Source organism: Chiloscyllium plagiosum, chromosome 3 (assembly GCF_004010195.1).
Source record: "Chiloscyllium plagiosum isolate BGI_BamShark_2017 chromosome 3, ASM401019v2, whole genome shotgun sequence".
NCBI classification, from domain to species: domain Eukaryota; kingdom Metazoa; phylum Chordata; class Chondrichthyes; order Orectolobiformes; family Hemiscylliidae; genus Chiloscyllium; species Chiloscyllium plagiosum.
Window position 1 is genome coordinate 127,174,513 of NC_057712.1, and position 19,283 is coordinate 127,193,795.

General features: G+C 42.3%; 1 protein-coding gene across 7 annotated transcripts in view; it reads left to right on the forward strand.

Annotated features, from left to right (window-relative positions):
• Nucleotides 1–19,283, forward strand: part of LOC122548516 (CSC1-like protein 2) — a 211,408-nt gene that overhangs the window by 81,915 nt on the left and 110,210 nt on the right. For all 7 annotated transcript variants that reach the window (XM_043687274.1, XM_043687271.1, XM_043687267.1 and 4 more), the window contains exons 2-3: nucleotides 9,334–9,516; nucleotides 15,195–15,274. In XM_043687274.1, coding sequence (XP_043543209.1) covers nucleotides 9,355–9,516; nucleotides 15,195–15,274 — 242 coding nt within the window. In that variant the 5' untranslated portion in view covers nucleotides 9,334–9,354. The remainder of the gene's footprint in view (nucleotides 1–9,333; nucleotides 9,517–15,194; nucleotides 15,275–19,283) is intronic.

The window sequence follows — 19,283 nt, forward strand, 5'->3', positions numbered from 1 at the left end:
GACGAAGGATGATACGATGTATATGGAGGTTGGTGGGGTGGTAGGTGAGGATCAGTGGGGTTCTGTCCTGGTGGTGATTGGAGGGGTGGGGTTCAAGGGCGGAGGGGCAGGAAGTGGAGGAGATGCGGTGGAGAGAACATCAACCACGTCTGGGGGGAAATTGCGGCCTTTGAAGAAGGAGGCTGTCTGGGTTGTTCGGTATTGGAACTGGTCCTCCTGGGAGCAGATGCGGCGGAAGCGAAGGAATTGGGAATATGGGATGGCGTTTTTACAGGGGGAAGGGTGGGAGGAGGTGTAATCTAGGTAGCTGTGAGAGTCAGTCGGTTTATAGTAAATGTCTGTGTTGATTCGGTCGCCCGAGATAGAAATGGAGAGGTCTCGGAACGGGAGGGAGGAGTCTGAGACGCTCCAGGTAAACTTGAGGTCGGGATTGAATGTGTTAGTAAAGTGGATGAACTGTTCAACCTCCTCGTGGGAGTATGAGGTAGCGCCGATACAGTCGTCGATGTAGCGGAGGAAAAGGTGGTTGGGGGGGCGGGTGGTGCCACCAGGTAGCTGCGGAAGATGGACTGTTCCACATATCCAACTAAGAGGCAGGCATAGCTGGGGCCCATGAGGGTGCCCATGGCTACTCCTTTTGGTTTGGAGGAAGTGGGAGGATTGGAAAGAGAAGTTGTTCAGAGTAAGGATCAGTTCAGTCAGTCGAAGGAGGGTGTCAGTGGAAGGGTACTGGTTGGGTCAACAGGAAAGGAAGAAGCGGAGGGCTTTGAGGCCTTCATGGTGGGGGATGGAGGATTATAGGGACTGGATATCCATGGTGAAAATAAGGCGTTGGGGGCTGGGCAAGTGAAAATCACAGAAGGTGGAGGGCGTGGGTGGTGTCCCGAACGTCGGTGGGGAGTTCTTGGACTAAGGGGGACAGGACTGTGTCAGGATATGCAGAGATGAGTTTAAAGTTTCAGGCCAGTTACTGCCTAGTCACTGCATTGGGACTTGGTAGTGTTCTAGGGTATATCTGGTCTCCAGCTATTTGCAGCTAGGAAGATCTATACCATTGTGTTTGTTTGCTGCTCAGGCTTTGAGAGAATGTAGACGTTCCAACCAGTAAAATGTGAGGTGTGCACATTGTGGATCAAGGCCTGAACTAACATTCCTGAAATGTTGGCATGGGCTGGCATAGATATATACATGATTGCACAAAGAAACATGTATTACATAAATAACCAGTTCCTTGCTTAAAAGTTAAAAGGTTAAGTGATGTAGACAATGTGTGTTTATCTTTGAATATAGAAGTTGAAGGGTTATCTAATTGAAGTGTTTAATGTGCTGCAAAGATTTATTGGAGTGGAATTATCTGTTGGATGTATGGATCCAGAACAAAAAAGACTAACCTTGAAACGCAACAGAGGTTCTCGGGTATTGTCGAAAAGCAAACTATGGGTGGAATAATGATCCAGTTCAACGATAGAGACCTTGTGGTACAGTGACCATACCTGTGGGCTTAGAGGGCCTGGGTTCAAGTCTCAGCTGCTCCAGAAGTCTGTCATAATAGATCAACAGACATCTTTAAAGTGATCATTAGTCAGAACTGAATGATACTGCAGGTTCAAGATTGGGCATCCTCCTGTTTGTATATTTAACTTCCTCTGGCAGCTCATTCCATACACGCACCACCCTCCTGAGTAGAAAAAGTTACCTCTTAGGTCTCTCTTGTATCTTTTTCCCCTCACCCTAAACCTATGCCCTCTAGTTCTTGATTTCCCCCACCCCAGGGAAGAGACTTTGTCTATTTATCCTATCCATGCCCCTCATGATTTTATAAACCTCTATAAGGTCACCCCTCAGCCCCTGATGCTGCAAGGAAAACAGCCCCAACCTATTAAATGATCTGGAAGAGGGCACTGTTGGTATGATCAGCAAGTTTGCAGATGTCACGAAGAAGTAGCAGAAAGCATAAGGGGCTGTCTGAGAATACAGGAGGATATAGATAGACTGGAGAGTTGGGCAGAAATGTGGCAGATTGTTTTCAATCCAGACAAATGAGGTGATGCATTTAGGCAAAACTAATTCTAGAGCGAATTATACAATGAAGGGAAGAGCCTTGGGCAAAGTTGAAGGACAGATCTGAGAGTGCAGGTTCATTGTAACCTGAGGTTTGCTGCACAGGTGGCTAGAGTGATCAAGAAGGCATATAGTATGCTTGCCTTCATTGGGTGGAGTGTTGAGTGTAAGAGCTGGCAAGTCATGTTAAAATTGTACAAGACATTGGTTTAGCCGCATTTAGAATACTGTATAATTCTGGTTGCCACATTACCAAAAGGATGTGGACACTTTGGAGAGGGTGCAGAGAAGGTTTACGAGGATGTTGCCTGATATGGAAGGTGCTAGCTATGAAGAGAGGTTGAGTAGGTGAGGTTTACTTTCAATAGAAAAAAGGAGATTGAGGGGGGACCTGATTACAGTTTACAAAATCATGAAGGGTATAGACCGGATGGATAGAGATAAGCTTTTCCCAAGGTGAAGGATTCAATAACGAGAGGTCATGCTTTCAAGATGAGAGGTGGAAAGTTTAAGGGGGATACACATGGCAAGTACTTCACACAGAGGGTGGTGGACGTTTGGAATGCATTGCCAGCAGAGGTGGTAGAGGCAGGCATGGTAGATTCATTTAAGATGCGTCTGGACCGATGCATGAGTAGGTGGGGAGCAAAGGGATACAGATGCTTAGGAATTGACCGACCGGTTTAGCCTGTAGATTTGGATCGGCTCGGGCTTGGAGGACCAAAGGGACTGTTCCTGGGCTGTAAATTTTCTTTGTTCTTTGTTCAACCTCTCCCTATAGCTCAAATCCTCCAACTCTGGCAACATCCTTGTAAATCTTTTCTAAACCCTTCCAAGATTCACAACATTCTTCCAATAGGGAGGAGACCAGAATTGCGCACCAATATTCCAACAGTGGCCTAAGCAATAACTTGAGAAATTGAGGTTTTGGTTAAGAAAAAGATGTGTCCGCTATAGACAGATGAGATTGAGTGAATCCTTAGAGTATAAAGCCAGTTGAAGTATACTTAAGAGGGATGTAGCTTTGGCAAATAGGATTAAGGAGAATCCAAAGGGTTTTTACACATTAAGGGCAAAACGGTAACTAGAGAGAATAGGGCCCCTCAGATCAGCAAGGAACAGCAGGAAATGGGGGAGATACTACACGAGTACTTTGCTTCAGTTCTTACTGTGGAGAAGGACGCGGAAGATACAGAATGTAGGGAAATAGATGGTGACATCTTGAAACATGTGTATATTACAGAGGATGCCTTAAAATGCAGTAAATTGGATAAATCCCTAGGACCTGATCAGGTGTACCCTAGAACTGTGGGAAACTAGGGAAGTGATTTTTGGGCCCTTGCTGAGATATTTGTATCAGCAATACTCTCACAGGTGTGGTGTCAGAAGACTGGAGGTTGACTAATGTGCTACTATTTAAAAAAGGGATAAGGACATGCCAGGGAACTATAGACCAGTGAGCCTGACATTGGTGGTGGGCAAGTTGTTGGAGGGATTCCTGCGGGACAGGATTTGCACATATTTGGAAAGGCAAGGACTGATTAGGGATAGTCAGCATGGCTTTGTGCATGGGAAATCATGTTTCACAAACTTGATTGAGTTTCTTTTTTTGAAACAGAGAGGATTGATGAGGACAGTGTGATGGATGTGATCTATATAGACTTCAGTAAAGCGTTTGACCAAGGTTCCTCATGATAGACTGGATAGCAAGGTCTCATGGAATACAGGGAGAACTAACCATTTGGATACAGAACTGGCTCAAAGGTGGAAGACAGAGGGTACTGGTGGAAGCTTGCCTTTCAGGCTGGAGATCTGTGACCAGTGGTGTGCCACAAGGAGCTGTGCTGGGTCCACTGAGTTTAAACATTTATATAAATGATTTGGATGCGAATGTAGAAGGTATAGTTAGAAGTTTTCAGCTGACCCCAAATTAGAGGTGTAGTGGACAGCGAAGAAGGTTGCCTCAAAGTGCAACAGGATCTTGATTTTAGATGGGCCAATGGTCTGAGGAGTGGCAAATGGAGTTTAATTTAGATTAATGTGAGGTACTGCATTTTGGAAAGGCAAATGTGTAGTGGACAGCGAAGAAGGTTGCCTCAAAGTGCAACAGGATCTTGATTTAGATGGGCCAATGGTCTGAGGAGTGGCAGATGGAGTTTAATTTAGATTAATGTGAGGTACTGCATTTTGGAAAGGCAAATCAGGGCAGGACTTGTACACCTAATAGTAAGGTCCTAGGGAGGGTTGCTGAACGATGAACCTGCACGCCAAGGTCTCTTAGTTCCTTGAAAGTGGAGTCGCAGGTAGATAAGATAGTGAAGAAGGCATTTGGTATGCTTTCCTTTATTGGTCAGGGTATTGAGTACAGGAGTTGGGAGGTCATGTTGCGACTGTACAGGACATTGGTTAAGCCACTGTTGGAATATTGCATGCAATTCTGGTCTCCTTCCTATCGGAAAGATGTTGTGAAACTTGAAAGGGTTGAGAATAGATTTACATGGATGTTGCCAGGATTGGAGGATTTGAGCTACATTGAAAGGTTGAATCGACTAGGGCTGTTTTTCCTGGCGTGCCGGAGGCTGAGGGGAGACTTTATAGGGGTTTATAAAATCTTGAAGGGCATGGATAGCATAAATAGACAGTCTTTTCTCTGGGTTTGGGGAGTCCAGAACTAGAGGGCATAGGTTTAGGGTGAGACGGGAAAGATACAAAAAAGACCTAAGGGGCAACTTTTTCTGAGGGTGGTACATGTATGGAATGAGCTGCCAGAGGATGTGGTGGAGGCTGGTACAATTGCAACATTTAAAAGGCATTTGGATGAGTATATGAATAGAGAGGGTTTGGAGGGATATGGGCTGGGTGCTGGCAGGTGGAACTAGATTGGGTTGGGATATCTGGTCGGCATGGACAGGTTGGGCCGAAGGGTCTGTTTCCATGCTGTACGTCTCTATGACTCTATTCCATGGCATCATTGGCAAAGCTAACATTTATTGTCTACCCCCTACTTGCCCTGAGAAGTTGGCAATGGGCAGCCTTCTTGAACCTTTTTTTGCCTTGGGCAGTCTGTCTGACTTTCTTCCATTCCGGTGTTTTGAGTCCTGAGGTAAATTTAAGTAGTTCAAAACTGGATCCAAATGCACTGACACAGTTAGGGCAGGTGGTCTTCCCTGAAGTGAGAACATGGGATACTTAGGTTTTTCACAAACCTCTCTTACTTGGCTTCTGCCAGTGGCTAATAGAGACAGTTGGTAGCTTTGTGGGCGCTTCCACTCTTGTTTGGGCAGTGTTGGGCATGAGATACCCATGGGTCAGTGGAAATATTACATTTTTTTTTCAGCAAGACTTTGAGGATGTCCTCAAAGTGCTGTCTCTGCCCTCCTGGTCTCATTGCCATTACAAAGCTCAAAATAGAGGACCTGTTTTGGAAGCTTTGTCTACTATCTGACATGTGGCCACCCAACACAGTTATTGACCATTACCAGTGTCTTGATGCTGGCCTTTTTGAATGAGGATACTGAATGCCTGTTTGACAGTGGATATGCAGGATTTCACTGGTGAAATTTGCGAGAGATTTGAGGTGTCTGCTATTGTTATCCATGCCTCCCAATGTAGAAGGGCTGGTAACACTGCTGCCCTGTAGATGATGAAATTGGTGTCCAGTTTGAGGTTTCTGGCTGTTCTAGGAGCAGTATGCTTGTTTGACAAAACCTGTGCTGGCATGTTGGAAGTGATGTTGAATTTCATCAATGTTTGCCCTCACTGAAGGGAGGTGACCAAGGTGTGAAAATTGAGCCATTTTACCCAGTAGCCTGCCATGACTTTGACAGTCATGGACAGTGGTGTGCAGTTGGGAGCAGGCTGTCAGGAGACCTTAAAATGCTTAAAATTGGGCTTATTCTGTTGTATGTTTCTAAATGAATCAACAATAGTTTGGAGCTCAGCCTCAGTGTGCACATGAATGTGTGGTCATTGTACTTATAGCTCTATAACGGATATTAGGGTAGTCCTGGTTCTCAACTGGAGGTGATGCAGGCCAAAATGTTTCCTCCTTGTCCTGCAGACTAGCTCTACACCAGTTGGAAACTTTGTGGAGATGGATACAGTATTGCAGCAGGGAAGATGGAGAAGAGCTGTTTGTGTTGAGAGCCTTGATTTGCCTGAATTTGAATATTTAAATATGTGGTTGATCCTTTGAGGATCAATGGTATATTATGAAGTAGGCAGAGTATGGTGTGAATTTCTGCATGCAACCAAATTTGAGGAGGCTACTTCATCCCTGGGTTGACAGAATTGAAAGGCATGTATAAAGGTTGCAGCTATTGTCTGCACTTTTTTCTTGGACTTGTCTTGCTATGAAGACCATATCTAGTATGTCTCTTGATGGATGGAATCTGCATGAAGATTCTTGACAGGAGCAGTTCAGCCACTAAAAGTGGATGATTGATTAAGGATTTGTTTTGTAATGACCTTCTCTGTGGCAGACAGCAGAAGTCATGCACTCTGTGGTTACCATAATCTCTCCTTTCTGGAACCTTCCACAATTTTGGAGAGCCTCTTAGAGATCTCATGTCATGCTGCTTTCCCAGGTGCAGGAGAATTTGTCATGTATATGTGCCCAGAGTGTTTGCCTGCTGTACTTTAGCATCTGACAGGGATTCCATCTACACAAGTGCCCTTATTGTGTCTCAGCTGTCAATGACCTTTTCGACCTCATGTCAGACCATGTTTGTGCTGAGATGGTTAGAATAGCATGGTGTGGGACATGATCCACACCACACATGTCCAAGATTCAGTCTTGATTGAGGAGATCCTTAAAGTGCTCCTTCCAAATACCACTTTCTTCCTCTGCCCTTGAGTGCTACTTGATTCTTAGCTCTGTAGGGTGGGTGCTTGGGCTGTAGATGGTCTTGATTTGTGCTGAAGATTCCATCATATTTTGACTGCTGGTGAGTTTCTGTATATCTGGAGTGAATTCTGCCCAACATGTCTCTTTTAGGTCAAGGAATCTTTGAACCTCTCCTTTTGGCTGTACACCACCTTTCTTTCTATTGATGGTTCTAGTTCAGAAACACTTGTTTTTGCTTCTGTGATTTAAAAGCTCCTGCATCTTGTGGTTCTCTTCAGGCCAGCCTCGTTTCTGGTATAGAAATCCAAGGGCTCCTTATAGGTGCTGTTTAGGATAAAGTTAAGGGCAGACCAGACACCCTGGGCATTTTGTGGTTCGTGTTCATCAAGCGTTTTCAAGTTGACTGAGAGGCACTCAATGAATAGCGCTTTCTCTAGCGTCCTCTTGTCCATGGATCATGAATTTCCTGTAGGAGTGCTTCTATTGCTTTTATTGTGATCCAAGCTGATGGAGATAGTAGACTAAATTAGATAATAGTAGAGTGTGGTGCTGGAAAAGCACAGCAGGTCAGACAGCATCTGAGGAGCAAGAGAATCGCTGTTTCGGGCATAAGCCCTTCATCAGCATGATTCCTGATGACTGGCTTATACTCGAAACGTCAATTTTCCTGCTCCTCAGATGCTGCCTGACCTGCTGTGCTTTCCTAGCACCACATTCTCGACTCTGATCTCCAGCATCTGAAATCTTCACTTTCTCCTAAATTAGATAATAGTCAATCTCGTAGTCATTCCATAGTCAATCTCGTAGTCATCATCCTTGCAGTCCCTCACTTGTCAATGTCTGGAGAGTGGGTTTTGCCATGGGATCTTATTTTTGTATCTCTGCTAAAATAGGGTATTTATTAATATAGGCCATGTTCTCAGCATTTTGGCAGTAGTTCTCCATTGGTATTTCCTTCACTATGCCTTTTTTTTTTACTAATGATACATTTACAGAGGTTTACTTTCGTCCTTTCCTGTTTCCTAACTCTGTTGAAATCCATTTATCTCCTTTGGGACACAGGACAAGCAAGAGTAAAATTTCTGTTACTTCTAGGATTATGGAGTATTCACTAAGGACTGTGCTGTATTTTTGTATTGGAGTGAACTGAAGTTCTATCAAGCATTTGCTTATCCCATAGGGAGAAGTGGTGACCAATTTGTTTTTGATTCTGAATTCAATCATAGTGATACCATGGTAGTATTCCTTAGTTACTGTCCCAAAGAAGGTTCAACGGCCTCCTTTTTGGTTTTGTTGAGCTATCCTTCTCTTCTCCACTGTCTGAGTAATTTTGTGTTATAGCTCTGGAGTTCTTGGACTATGTTAACAGTGCAACATTTGGTTCTGTTGCTGCTGGAGTTGTTTTTTGTTTCCCTCAATTGTTCATTGTGGACTGAAATGAGAATAAGACTTTTTTTTAATACAAAGATTGTGCTGTGTATTTTGAAAGCAAGCTAGTAGCTATTGTAAATTATTTATATTGGTGTTCAGCTAGTGGAGGAGGTTTCGTTGCAGACAAACCAGCACCAGAGTGTGTGGTTTTTTTTTAGAAAAAGATTCACCTGGCAACAAATAACTGATTCATCTCTGGAATGGTGACCAGTTTTCAATGACAAAGGCCTTCTGCCTGTCATCAACTATGTAACTGAATCCTAGCTTGTGGGTGTGAATGAGATGGCCAGAAGCCTTTGCCCATCCGAAAGGGATATCCTTTTGCAGTTTAAAAAGAATCTCAAGTTGAGAGCCAGTGTATTTTCCCTCATAGTTTGCTGTAAGCTGTTGGTTTTAGCCAAGAAGTCAGGAAGCAAGTGAAATTACAAGAGACCGAGGAGCAGCATGTCCTGGCAATCAAAACTTATCACCTTGATAAGCCTGTGTGCAGAGACTGTGTTGAACTGATTTCCCTCTATTCATAACACCAATGTTTTCTTTCCACCTGTGTGGAAGATGTGTTTTCTTAATGTATTAGTTTTAACTAGCAGTTATAGGACCTTTCATAGATTCTGGCTACAGGTAAGCAACTAACTATTTGTGATAAATAGCAGTCTTAAGTATAGAAATCTGGTCCATGCTTTCAGTTAACCTGAGTTCTACACTAGAGAATTTTCAACTGCTTCGTCAATGACCTTGCCTCCATAATCAGGTCAAAAACTGAGATTTGTCAGTGATTGCATTACCATCGGCGTTCACAACTTCTGCATTTGAAACACCCGATGGAAGGGCTTTCTACAACACTAAGAACTGTGTAGAATCATAATGAGATGAGTTTGAGGCCATAACACACAATGGACCTGTCTGGTGGCTTTGTTACTGACTTCCTCATGCATGGCTGTTTAAAGTGCTATATTTTCTTCTCACTTATATTATATTTTCTTCTCACTTTACAGATAAATAATGAAGTAATAAAGATGACTTCCAACTTTCAGGCAACAATCAGCTCCATTGTGACTACAAACCGTAATTCGACTAAGGAATACTGCTATAGTGCTCGAATAAGAAGTACAGTATTGCAGGGTTTGCCCTTCGGAGGAGTTCCTACAGTTCTTGCACTAGATTTTATGTGCTTTTTGGTACGTATGCAAGAACTGGTATGTTAACCTTGTATGTTTGTAAGCATTTAGAGTCCTAGTCATAGAGATGTACAGCACGGAAACAGACCCTTCGGTCCAACCCGTCCATGCCGACCAGATATCCCAACCTAATCTAGTCCCACCTGCCAGCACCTGGCCCACATTCCTCCAAACCCACCCTCTCTATTCATATATCCATCCAAGTGCCTTTTAAATGCTGCAATTGTACCAGCCTCCTCTACTTCTGGCAGCTCATTCCATACATGTGCCACCCTCTGCATGAAAAAGTTGCCCCTTAGGACTCTTTTATATCTCTCCCTCCCACCCCCCCCACCCTAAACCTATGCCCTCTAGTTCTGGACTCCCTGACCCCAGGGAAAAGACTTTGTCTATTTATCCTATCCATGCCCTTCAAGATTTTATAAACCTCCTATAAGGTGTCCCCTCAGCCTCTGGCACTCCAGGGAAAGCAGCCCCAGCTTGTTTAGCCTCTCCTTATAGCTCAGATCCTCCAACCCTGGCAACATCCTTATAAATCTTTTCTGAACCCTTTCAAGTTTCACAACATCTTTCTGATACGAAGGACACTAGAACTGCATGCAATATTCCAACAGTGGTCTAACCAATGTCCTGTACAGCCGCAACATGACCTCCCAACCCCTGTATTCAATACTCTGATCAATAAAAGAAAGCATACCAAATGCTGCCTTCACTATCCTGTCTATCTGCGACTCCACTTTCAAGGAGCTATGACCCTGCACTCCAAGGTCTCTTTGTTCAGCAACACTCCCTAGGACCTTACCATTAAGTGTATAAGTCCTGCTAAGATTTGCTTTCCCAAAATGCAACACCTTTCATTTATCTGAATTAAACTCCATCTGACACTTCTCAGCCCATTGGCCCATCTGGTCCAGATCCTGCTGTCCACCAGACCTCCAATTTTGGTGTCATCTGCAAACTTACTAACTGTACCTCTTATGCTCACATCCAAATCATTTATGTAAATGACAAAAAGTAGTGGACCCAGCATTGATCCTTGTGGCACTCCATTGGTCACAGGCCTCCAGTCTGAAAAACAACCCTCCACCACCACCACCCTCTGTCTTCTACCTTTTTTGAGTTGGTTCTGTATCCAAATGGCTAGTTCTCCCTGTATTCGCTGAGATCTAACCTTGATAACCAGTCTCCCATGGGGAACCTAATGTTTTGCTTGTTATTCTATCGGTAAATCAACCCATTCTAGAAGCAGTGCTTTTCATCGTACCAGTGCTGATATTTGTATATAATCACTTAGCCCAGATTTTCCCCACAAAATAAAAGGTAGTGTAAAGGCCTACTTCAGGAAAGGTTCCTAAAAATTTGAACCTTGTCTTTGTCAGTATAATTTAACTTTTTAAACGTAGAATCATTTTCATAGAATCCCTATGAAACAGGGCCATTCAGCCCATCGAGTCACACCAACTCTCCAAAGCGCATCCCACCCAGACACCCCTTACCCTATACCTGTAGCCCATGGCTAATCCATCTAACCTATACATCACTGGACACTCTAGGCAATTTAGCACGGCCAATCCACCTAATGTCTTTGGATGGTGGGAAGAAATGGAAGCACCCAGAGGAAACCCATGCAGAAATGGGGAGAATTGTGCAAATTCCACACACAGTTGCCTCAGGCTAGAATTGAATCTGTATCCCTGGTGCTGTGGCAACAGTGTTAACCACTGAGCTGAATATTAATTACAGACAGTCACTCCCTCTGGCACAAGTGTCCCACCGTGAGTAAGATAATTGCCAAAGCTTTGGTAGCACAGGCAAAGGTCAGGCTGTTACCTGGCATATGAGCACACTATTACATTCTCTATACTGTTTACAGAGCTTTCCACAGTTTTCCAAGCCATTTGGGGAAGTTGACCAACTACAACAGTGTAGCAATACATGTACAATAAAATATCAAGTTGAATTGCAGGGTCCCATTCACACTTGTGTGTTAAGAGGAACTGTGAGGTAGCCAAAGAAGCTCCTATGGAATCAGATTTGCTTAAAAATCTATTTTGACAAAATGAAAACGAATAACACAACAAACATTCAAATAAAATCCAATTTATTTGCCATCTTACAATGATGATCTTCTACAGTAAAAGGTATTGAACAAGAGTTAACTCGTGATAAATATTGGGTTCTTTTTCTCTGTTTAGCGTACTATCTTCAGAAAACCCCACCATGTCATCCAGGTGGTCAAACATGTTTCTGTGGTCCATGGTGAAATCCAGAGTGTCTCTTGCATTTGCAGCTTAAGATTGGGAAATAGATGGGAATTCATCAGACTCCTTTTTAGCTGATTTACTCCACACCTCCACCTACCCTAATAACCTTTCATCCACTTCCTCATATGTCGACCTCTGCCTTAAAAAAAAAATCCAAATACTTGAAGTCTAATCCCACTGCCTTATGAAAAATAAAGACACCGGACCAATGAAGAAAATATTTTTCCTTTCATAAATTGGCAGCAGCTTCTTTTTAAAGAGTGATCCAAAGTTCTGGATTTTCCCACAAGCAAAAGTATCCTTTCCATATAAGGCAGGCTGAATGGTCTCCTTCTGCTCGTAGCCAGTCTGCACCACCATTCAATGAGACACTGATCTGATAATCCTCAACGCCACTTCCCTGTCTCTTCCTGACTACCACTGATTCCTGTACTTCAGTCAAATATTCCATAGATTCACTACCCTCCAGAAATTCCTCCTCGCCTTTGCCTTAAATGTGCAACCCCTTATTGAGATTGTCATCTTGTCCTAAACTTTCCCACAAGGGTAATCTCTCCACATCTATCCTGTCAAGACCCCACAAATATTGTATGTTTCAATAAGGTCATCTCTCATTTCTAAACTCGATGACCCTTAACAATTTTATAGAAAGCATCCTATCTGGATGCATTGCAGCTTGGTATGACAACTGTTCTGTACTAGAAATTAGATTAGATTCCCTACAATGTGGAAACAGGCCCTTCGGCCCAATAAGTCCTCATTGACCCTCTGAAGAGTAAGCCACCCACCCAGGCTTATTTCCCTTCATTTTCTTCCTCTCCCTCTCCTCCCTCTCCCTCTCCTCCCTCTCCCTCTCCTTCTCCCTCACCCTCTCTCCCTCAAAGTATTTCTCCAAACAACCACTGAATTTACACACTCACTAATTTGTTTCACTATAGCAGTCTTTTTTGAAAAAAAACATGTGCTGGAATTAAACATTTGATATGTCTGTAAGTCATGACAGTGATGATACATTTACATAGGGCTGCTGAATAATCTTTTGGGCAGTAGAATGCTGTGTTTTAGAGAAGCCTTATCCCTAAGAATAAATAATGAAGTAAGAAAGCTATTTAAAAATCAATAACAAATGAACCTTGGAATTAATGCTGATCAATATCAGAGGTGGCAATCGTAAAGAGGGATCTCAGTTCTGCCCCGGACTTTCAGTTGCTAATCTCTTAATGAGTTGGTAAAAATCAATGAAAATGTATTTTTGATTTTGTTTTTACAAGAAAACTAGTCAATCTCCTAACACAGACCTCAAACCCATGACCCAGGGATTGCAGGTGAAATGAACTAGTCAGCTTGTGCAGGAATCCCTCGCACCCAGACGCGATTATAATAATATCACTGACTTATTGGCTCATGCACCCAGGTTGAAACTGCAGCTGAGACTTTCAAGCAGTGTCAGGACTTACAGTGAATATGATTTATTGATGCTAAAATTTACAAACAATTGCTCTTATGCATCCCAAGTATCAAATAGATAAATTGAAACCCAAGTAGTGGATTGAATATTAGCATTGTTAATGCACTTAAGGCACCATGAGCCTTTAGTCAACCACAATAGTAAGTCCTGAAATTGAATTTAGTAAGTCTGACAGTTTACCAATAAAAATCCAGCTGGTTCATCAATAGCCATGGATAAGTAAGTGTTTCATCCATCCAGGGTCTGGGCTAAAAACTTACACACAAGGAACAAGAGTAGGCCCCTCGACCCTGTGAGCTTTCATCACCATTCAACACACACACACACACACACACATACACACACACACACACACACACACTCTCTCTCTCTCTCTCTCTCTCTCTCTCTCTCTCTCCCTTAAAAGCATTTGAAGATCCCCCTCTCTCTTTTCTCTCTCCCCCTCTCTCTTTTCTCTCTCCCCCTCTAATCCACCTAACACTGGGTGGCCAATTCACCTAACCTGTGCAGGTCTTAAAGATCTTTGAGAGTTATGAATGCAACCATGTCCATCACGAGAATCAGCCTTCCTTCCATTGACTCCATCTATATTTCCTCCTGCCTTAGGAAAGCAGCAAACATAATATAAGACCCTGGTTTTACTCTTTTCCAGCCTCTTCTGTTGGGCAGACAATACAAATGTTTGAACAGATGCAAGAACAGCTTCGCTGTTATCAGACTTGTGAATGGACCTCTCATATATTAGAGTTGATCTTTCTCTGTACGTTCTCATGCACCTGTATCACTATATTTTGCATTCTGTTCTATTACTCTGGTGTATTTAAGTAAGGTATGACTTGTTTGGATAGCATGCAAAACAATACTTTTCATTGTATCTTGGTACATGTGACAATAATAAATGCAATCAAATGAATGTAGGTCCAATTTATTCAACCTCTCCTTAAAGGTAGTTAGTAATGTGGAAGAAGATCTTAGAATGCAGGAAGACAAAACTTTGAGGCCATAGCTGGGAGTACTGTTTGCAGTTCTGGTCACCACACAATGGGAAGGATGTGATTGCTCTGGAGAGGGGGGCATAGGAGATTCATCAGAACATTTGCCTGGGCTAACGATATTCCTTTGCACATTGTTTGTGTCATCCTTGCCAGTTGCCTTCCCACCTAATGTGGTCATCTACAAACTATGAATGTACTATACATCATATAATTACCAAAGTATATTGGTTCTAAATAATGCCAGTAATTTCTGGCACAATTAAGTTGCAGTGAAACATGGATGAGCTTAAGAGCTAATTGGAATATCTACATTCAGTAGAGTTGGTCAATAATTACTGTCCAGTCCCTCTGTGTGCCTCATGTATAGTGAGCAAAGCAATAGTTGAATATTGACAAGGATGTATATTAAGTCTGTAGGAGCATGAATAAAATAATTATACAGAATTTCACAACGTTTTGATACTTTACTTTAAGCTGCTAACTCATTTACAGCATAATTTGGAAGGCCTTATAGTATGAATTGTCTTTTTTAACAGCTATCATTTAAAGACCGTGTTTGCTGACCCCCAACAACTTTGGGCAATGATACATGTGCACTAATCTAGAAACATATGTGCTTACTTACAGATATCACATCATGTAGAATGTATATGTGATGTCATTAAAGCAGAAGCATTTTTGGCACCAGATTCAGTGGTGAATAGTATGGACACAGGAGGAAGGAATTGGTGGGGGGCATGAGAGGATCAGAGGTGGGGAGACCCCCTCTTCCTGGGTCCCAAATGCTCCCCTCCCCAACCCAGATCATGTTGGTTGAATCTGTTTAAATGCGTGTGTGTGATTTAAAGTAGTGTATAGGCATGGGCTGATGTCGGAAAACACAGCTATCATTGAATATAGAATGCAATATACTTGGCTGTGATTGTTTTATTTTCCTTTGTTTCATTTTAGGCACTGCTGTTTGTGTTCTCCATTTTGCGAAAGGTAGCTTGGGATTATGGGCGACTTGCATTAGTCTCGGATGCTGAAAGGTAATGGCTTTAAGTATATTAACCATTGCTTTTCAGTTGCTTGTGAAGACAGCTCTACTACTTTAAAAGCCAGTGAAAGGTTTTTTAATGTCAACGATAAAATAATAATTTTATAGAATAACGAAATAGAAGATAATTTATCAAATGTTTGTGAAGTAGATTAGTCTACCTGTGCCCTTTTTCCCCTCCATGTCTCTTGACACTTTTTTTCACAAAATATTTGACCATTCCAACCTTGAAGATTGCACCTAATAAATCATCCTTGGTTTAGAGAGTATTTAACTATTTCTTCTGTGAAAGCATTTACTATTTTGCTCTTTAATAGCTGAAGTATTAGTTTCGAAGGTTAAATCTGTTCTTATGTCTGTGTCCCCTTGTTGATCTCTTAGCCAAATAAGGAGTTGGTTTGCACCTGACCTATAAATGTCATCTCAAGAACTTATCAGATCACCCCTTCAACCTTCTAAATACAAAGGAGTACAAATCAACTTCATGTTCCATGTCATCAACTGCCAATTCTGAAGTAAGATCGTTGGACCCGAAACATTAACTCTGCTTTCTCTCCACAGGTTTTGCCAAACCTAATGAATTTTGTTTCTGCTTTTGTTTCTGCTTTCCAGCATCCGCAGTTTTTTTTAGTTCTTATGCCTTAAAACACTAGTCTTGTTAACCTTTTCTCATAGATTTGTGGCATCCAAGGTTAATAGATCCTTCCAGAACTGCATTACCCAAAATTGAATGCAGTACTGTAACTGGGTTCTATGCAGGACTCGACAACTGACCTGGTTAGGATAGAATCTAGGGACGGATGGTGCTGGCAATGTCTATTGCAGCATAACAACAGCATCTCTTGCTACTTTAGCAGAAATGTTGAAAGTGAATGCTAATATCAATGTAACTTTTGTTTCTAAATTGGGCACTTAGAGTCATAGCGGTGTACAGCACAAAAACCGGCCCTTTAGTCCAACTCATCCATGCTGACCAGATGTCCTAAATAAATATAGTCCCATTTGTCAACATTTGGCCCATATCCCTCTTAAACTCTTCCTATTCCTGTACCCATCTAGATGCCTTTTAAATGTTGTAATTGTACCAGCCTCATTAGGTCCCTCTTAAATCTCTTCTCTCACCTTAAACCCCTTTAAGGAAAAAAAGACCTTGACTATTTACCCTATCCATGCTCCTCATGCTTTTATAAACCCCTATTAGGTCACCCCCTCAGCCACCAATGCTCCAGGGAAAACAGCTCCAGGGAAAACAGCCCCAGCCTATTCAGCCACTCCCTATAGCTCAAACCTTCCAACCCTGGCAACATCCTTCTAAATCTTTTCTGAAACCTTTCAAGATTCACATCTTTCCTTCGGTAGGGAGACCAGAACTGAATGCTGTATTCCAAAAGTGGCCTAACCGATGTCCTATACAGCCACGTGACATCCCAACTCCTATACTCAGCGGACTGACCAATAAGTGCAAGTGTACTAAACACCTTCACTACCCTTTGTAGCTGACCAGTAAACCTGCACTCAAAGGTCTCTTTTAGTTTTTCAGCTACGCTCCCCAGGACCCTCCCATTGTGTACAAGTCCTGCTTTGTGTTTCACTTTTTGGTAAGGAAAATCCCCACACTTATGGAAATTAAACTCCATCTGCCACTCCTTGGTCCATACTTACCTGCACCCATTCTCCTGCCACCTTCTGATAACCCTGCATGTTTCTCCTTTATGGATAGTGATGTCATTCCCTTTTTAAATTGCAGCAACTGAATCTACTTCCACCAGACTCTCCAACAGTGCATCCCAGATGTTAACCACTTGCTGCATGAAAAAGATTTTTTTCACGTGAATTTTGCTCCTTTTTGCCAATTACACAGTTCTGAGTCTTTAGATTAGATTACTTTACAGTGTGGAAACAGGCCCTTCAGCCCAACAAGTCCACACCGACCCGCCGAAGCGCAAACCACCCATACCCCTACATTTACCCCTTACCTAACATTACGGACAATTTAACATGGCCAATTCACCTAACCTGCACATCTTTGTGACTGTGGGAGGAAACCGGAGCTCCCGGAGGAAACCCACGCAGACACGGGGAGAATGTGCAAACTCCACACAGTCGGTCGCCTGAGGCGGGAATTGAACCCAGGTCTCTGGCGCTGCGAGGCAGCAGTGCTAACCACTGTGCCACCGTGCTGCCCACAAACCTGCACCCAAAGGTCTCTTTTAGTTTTTCAGCTACGCTCCCCAGGACCCTCCCATTGTGTACAAGTCCTGCCTTGTGTTTCACTTTTTGGTAAGGAAAATCCCCACATTTATGGAAATTAAACTCCATCTGCCACTCCTTGGTCCATACTTACCTGCACCCATTCTGGCTCTTGATCCTTTCCCCTGAAGGAACAATTGTTCCCTATCTAATCCATTCAGATTTGGAATATCTCTATGAAATCTCCACTCAGCTGCCTTTTCTCCAAGAAAGAGTTCCGCATCTGTGGAATCATTCATGTGAATTTTTACTGGACTTTCTCATGCGTTGATATCGTTCCCCTGTGTGGCATCCAGAACTGGATGTAATACTCCAGCTGAGGCTCAACTAAGTCTTATAAAAGTTCAACATAAGTTCCTTGCGCTGTATGTCCTTGTTAATAAAGCCCAAAATACTGTATGCTTTATTACCTGTGCTTTTATCCTGTCCTTTCACATGTTAATTGACTTGTATATGTAAATCTGGACCCCCGAAACGGGCCCGTTGGTTCCGCGATCGGTCAAATAAGCACTAGCAGCTCAGCCTCTTTTAGCAAGTTTTAACAATTTATTACGAAGCTGGGCATAGGTTAATCAGCAACAGAGGTTAAACTCTGCGCACTCTGGAAAAGCTGCGCACAATCTTTAAAACACAGACAACTTTTATATAGCTCTCAAAGAAATAGTACAGCCTTAATGACAGAGTAAATCCAATAAAGTGTAATAAAATGATATTAAGGACAGCAGGTTAACCCAATAGTATTTCCTGGGAACCAACATTGTTTTGCACATGTTATCTCTCTGCACCTACATCTTCAAGGTTAACTAGGATGGTTAGTAATGTCCTATCTAGCTTGGTTAATTCCATACTGTGAAGGGAGCATTGTCTGCTAATCTTTAATTCGGTTACCTCAGGAATGCAGCTTTTAGCAGTGTGAAAAGCCATTTTAAACAGTGTTAATTTGCAGCCTAAAAAGCCATTTTATTATTTTACTTCATCTAGTATTAAGAAGCCATTTTGTTGTTAGTAAAAGCATGCATTAAATGGTTGCTCCTGACAACAGCCTAAATCCAGATTTTAGATCCTCATATACAGGTTCCTCTGCTCTGGCATCTCCTTCAGACTTGTTTCTCCCATGTTCTTCCCATCAAAATGAATACTTTGCAATTCACCAGATTGTGCTTCATCTACCTGTTCCAACTGTTCCACTACTTAACGAGCTAACCTGACAATAGGAAACCACCACTCAATATGGGTTTTTCAGAAAGCAGTCTGTCCTCATTGTCCTAAATTATGATTTCATTTTGACCTCAATTAAACTCTGCCGCCCGCACTTGATTCCATTCAGGAGTTCATGACTGTATAGGTTGCTCAAGTGTAACAATGTTAAATGACTGCAAGTGTGGAAAATTACTGAATGACATTGACACTAAATCAGCTGGTCAAGGTATCTTGGGGTTGTGTGTTTTTAAGGCTCCACTCAATACATCCAGCTTCGAATAGATGTAAGACACTCAACCAGTCACTGAGTGTTATCATTTACTTTGTGTTTTCTGTTTGTGCTCTCTTACCTAATATCAAAAATGTTCTGCAAATTAATGAATTTATTCACTTCCATGGTGAGTAATAGATAAATATTTAATAAATTTGAAAGCAAATATGATTTGCGCTGTTGACATTATCAACTATTTCCCATCATTTCAATGCCCTTCCACCTTGCTAACTGTGATTAGAATTTAAACAAATTTTAACGTCAATTTGAAAAAGATTTT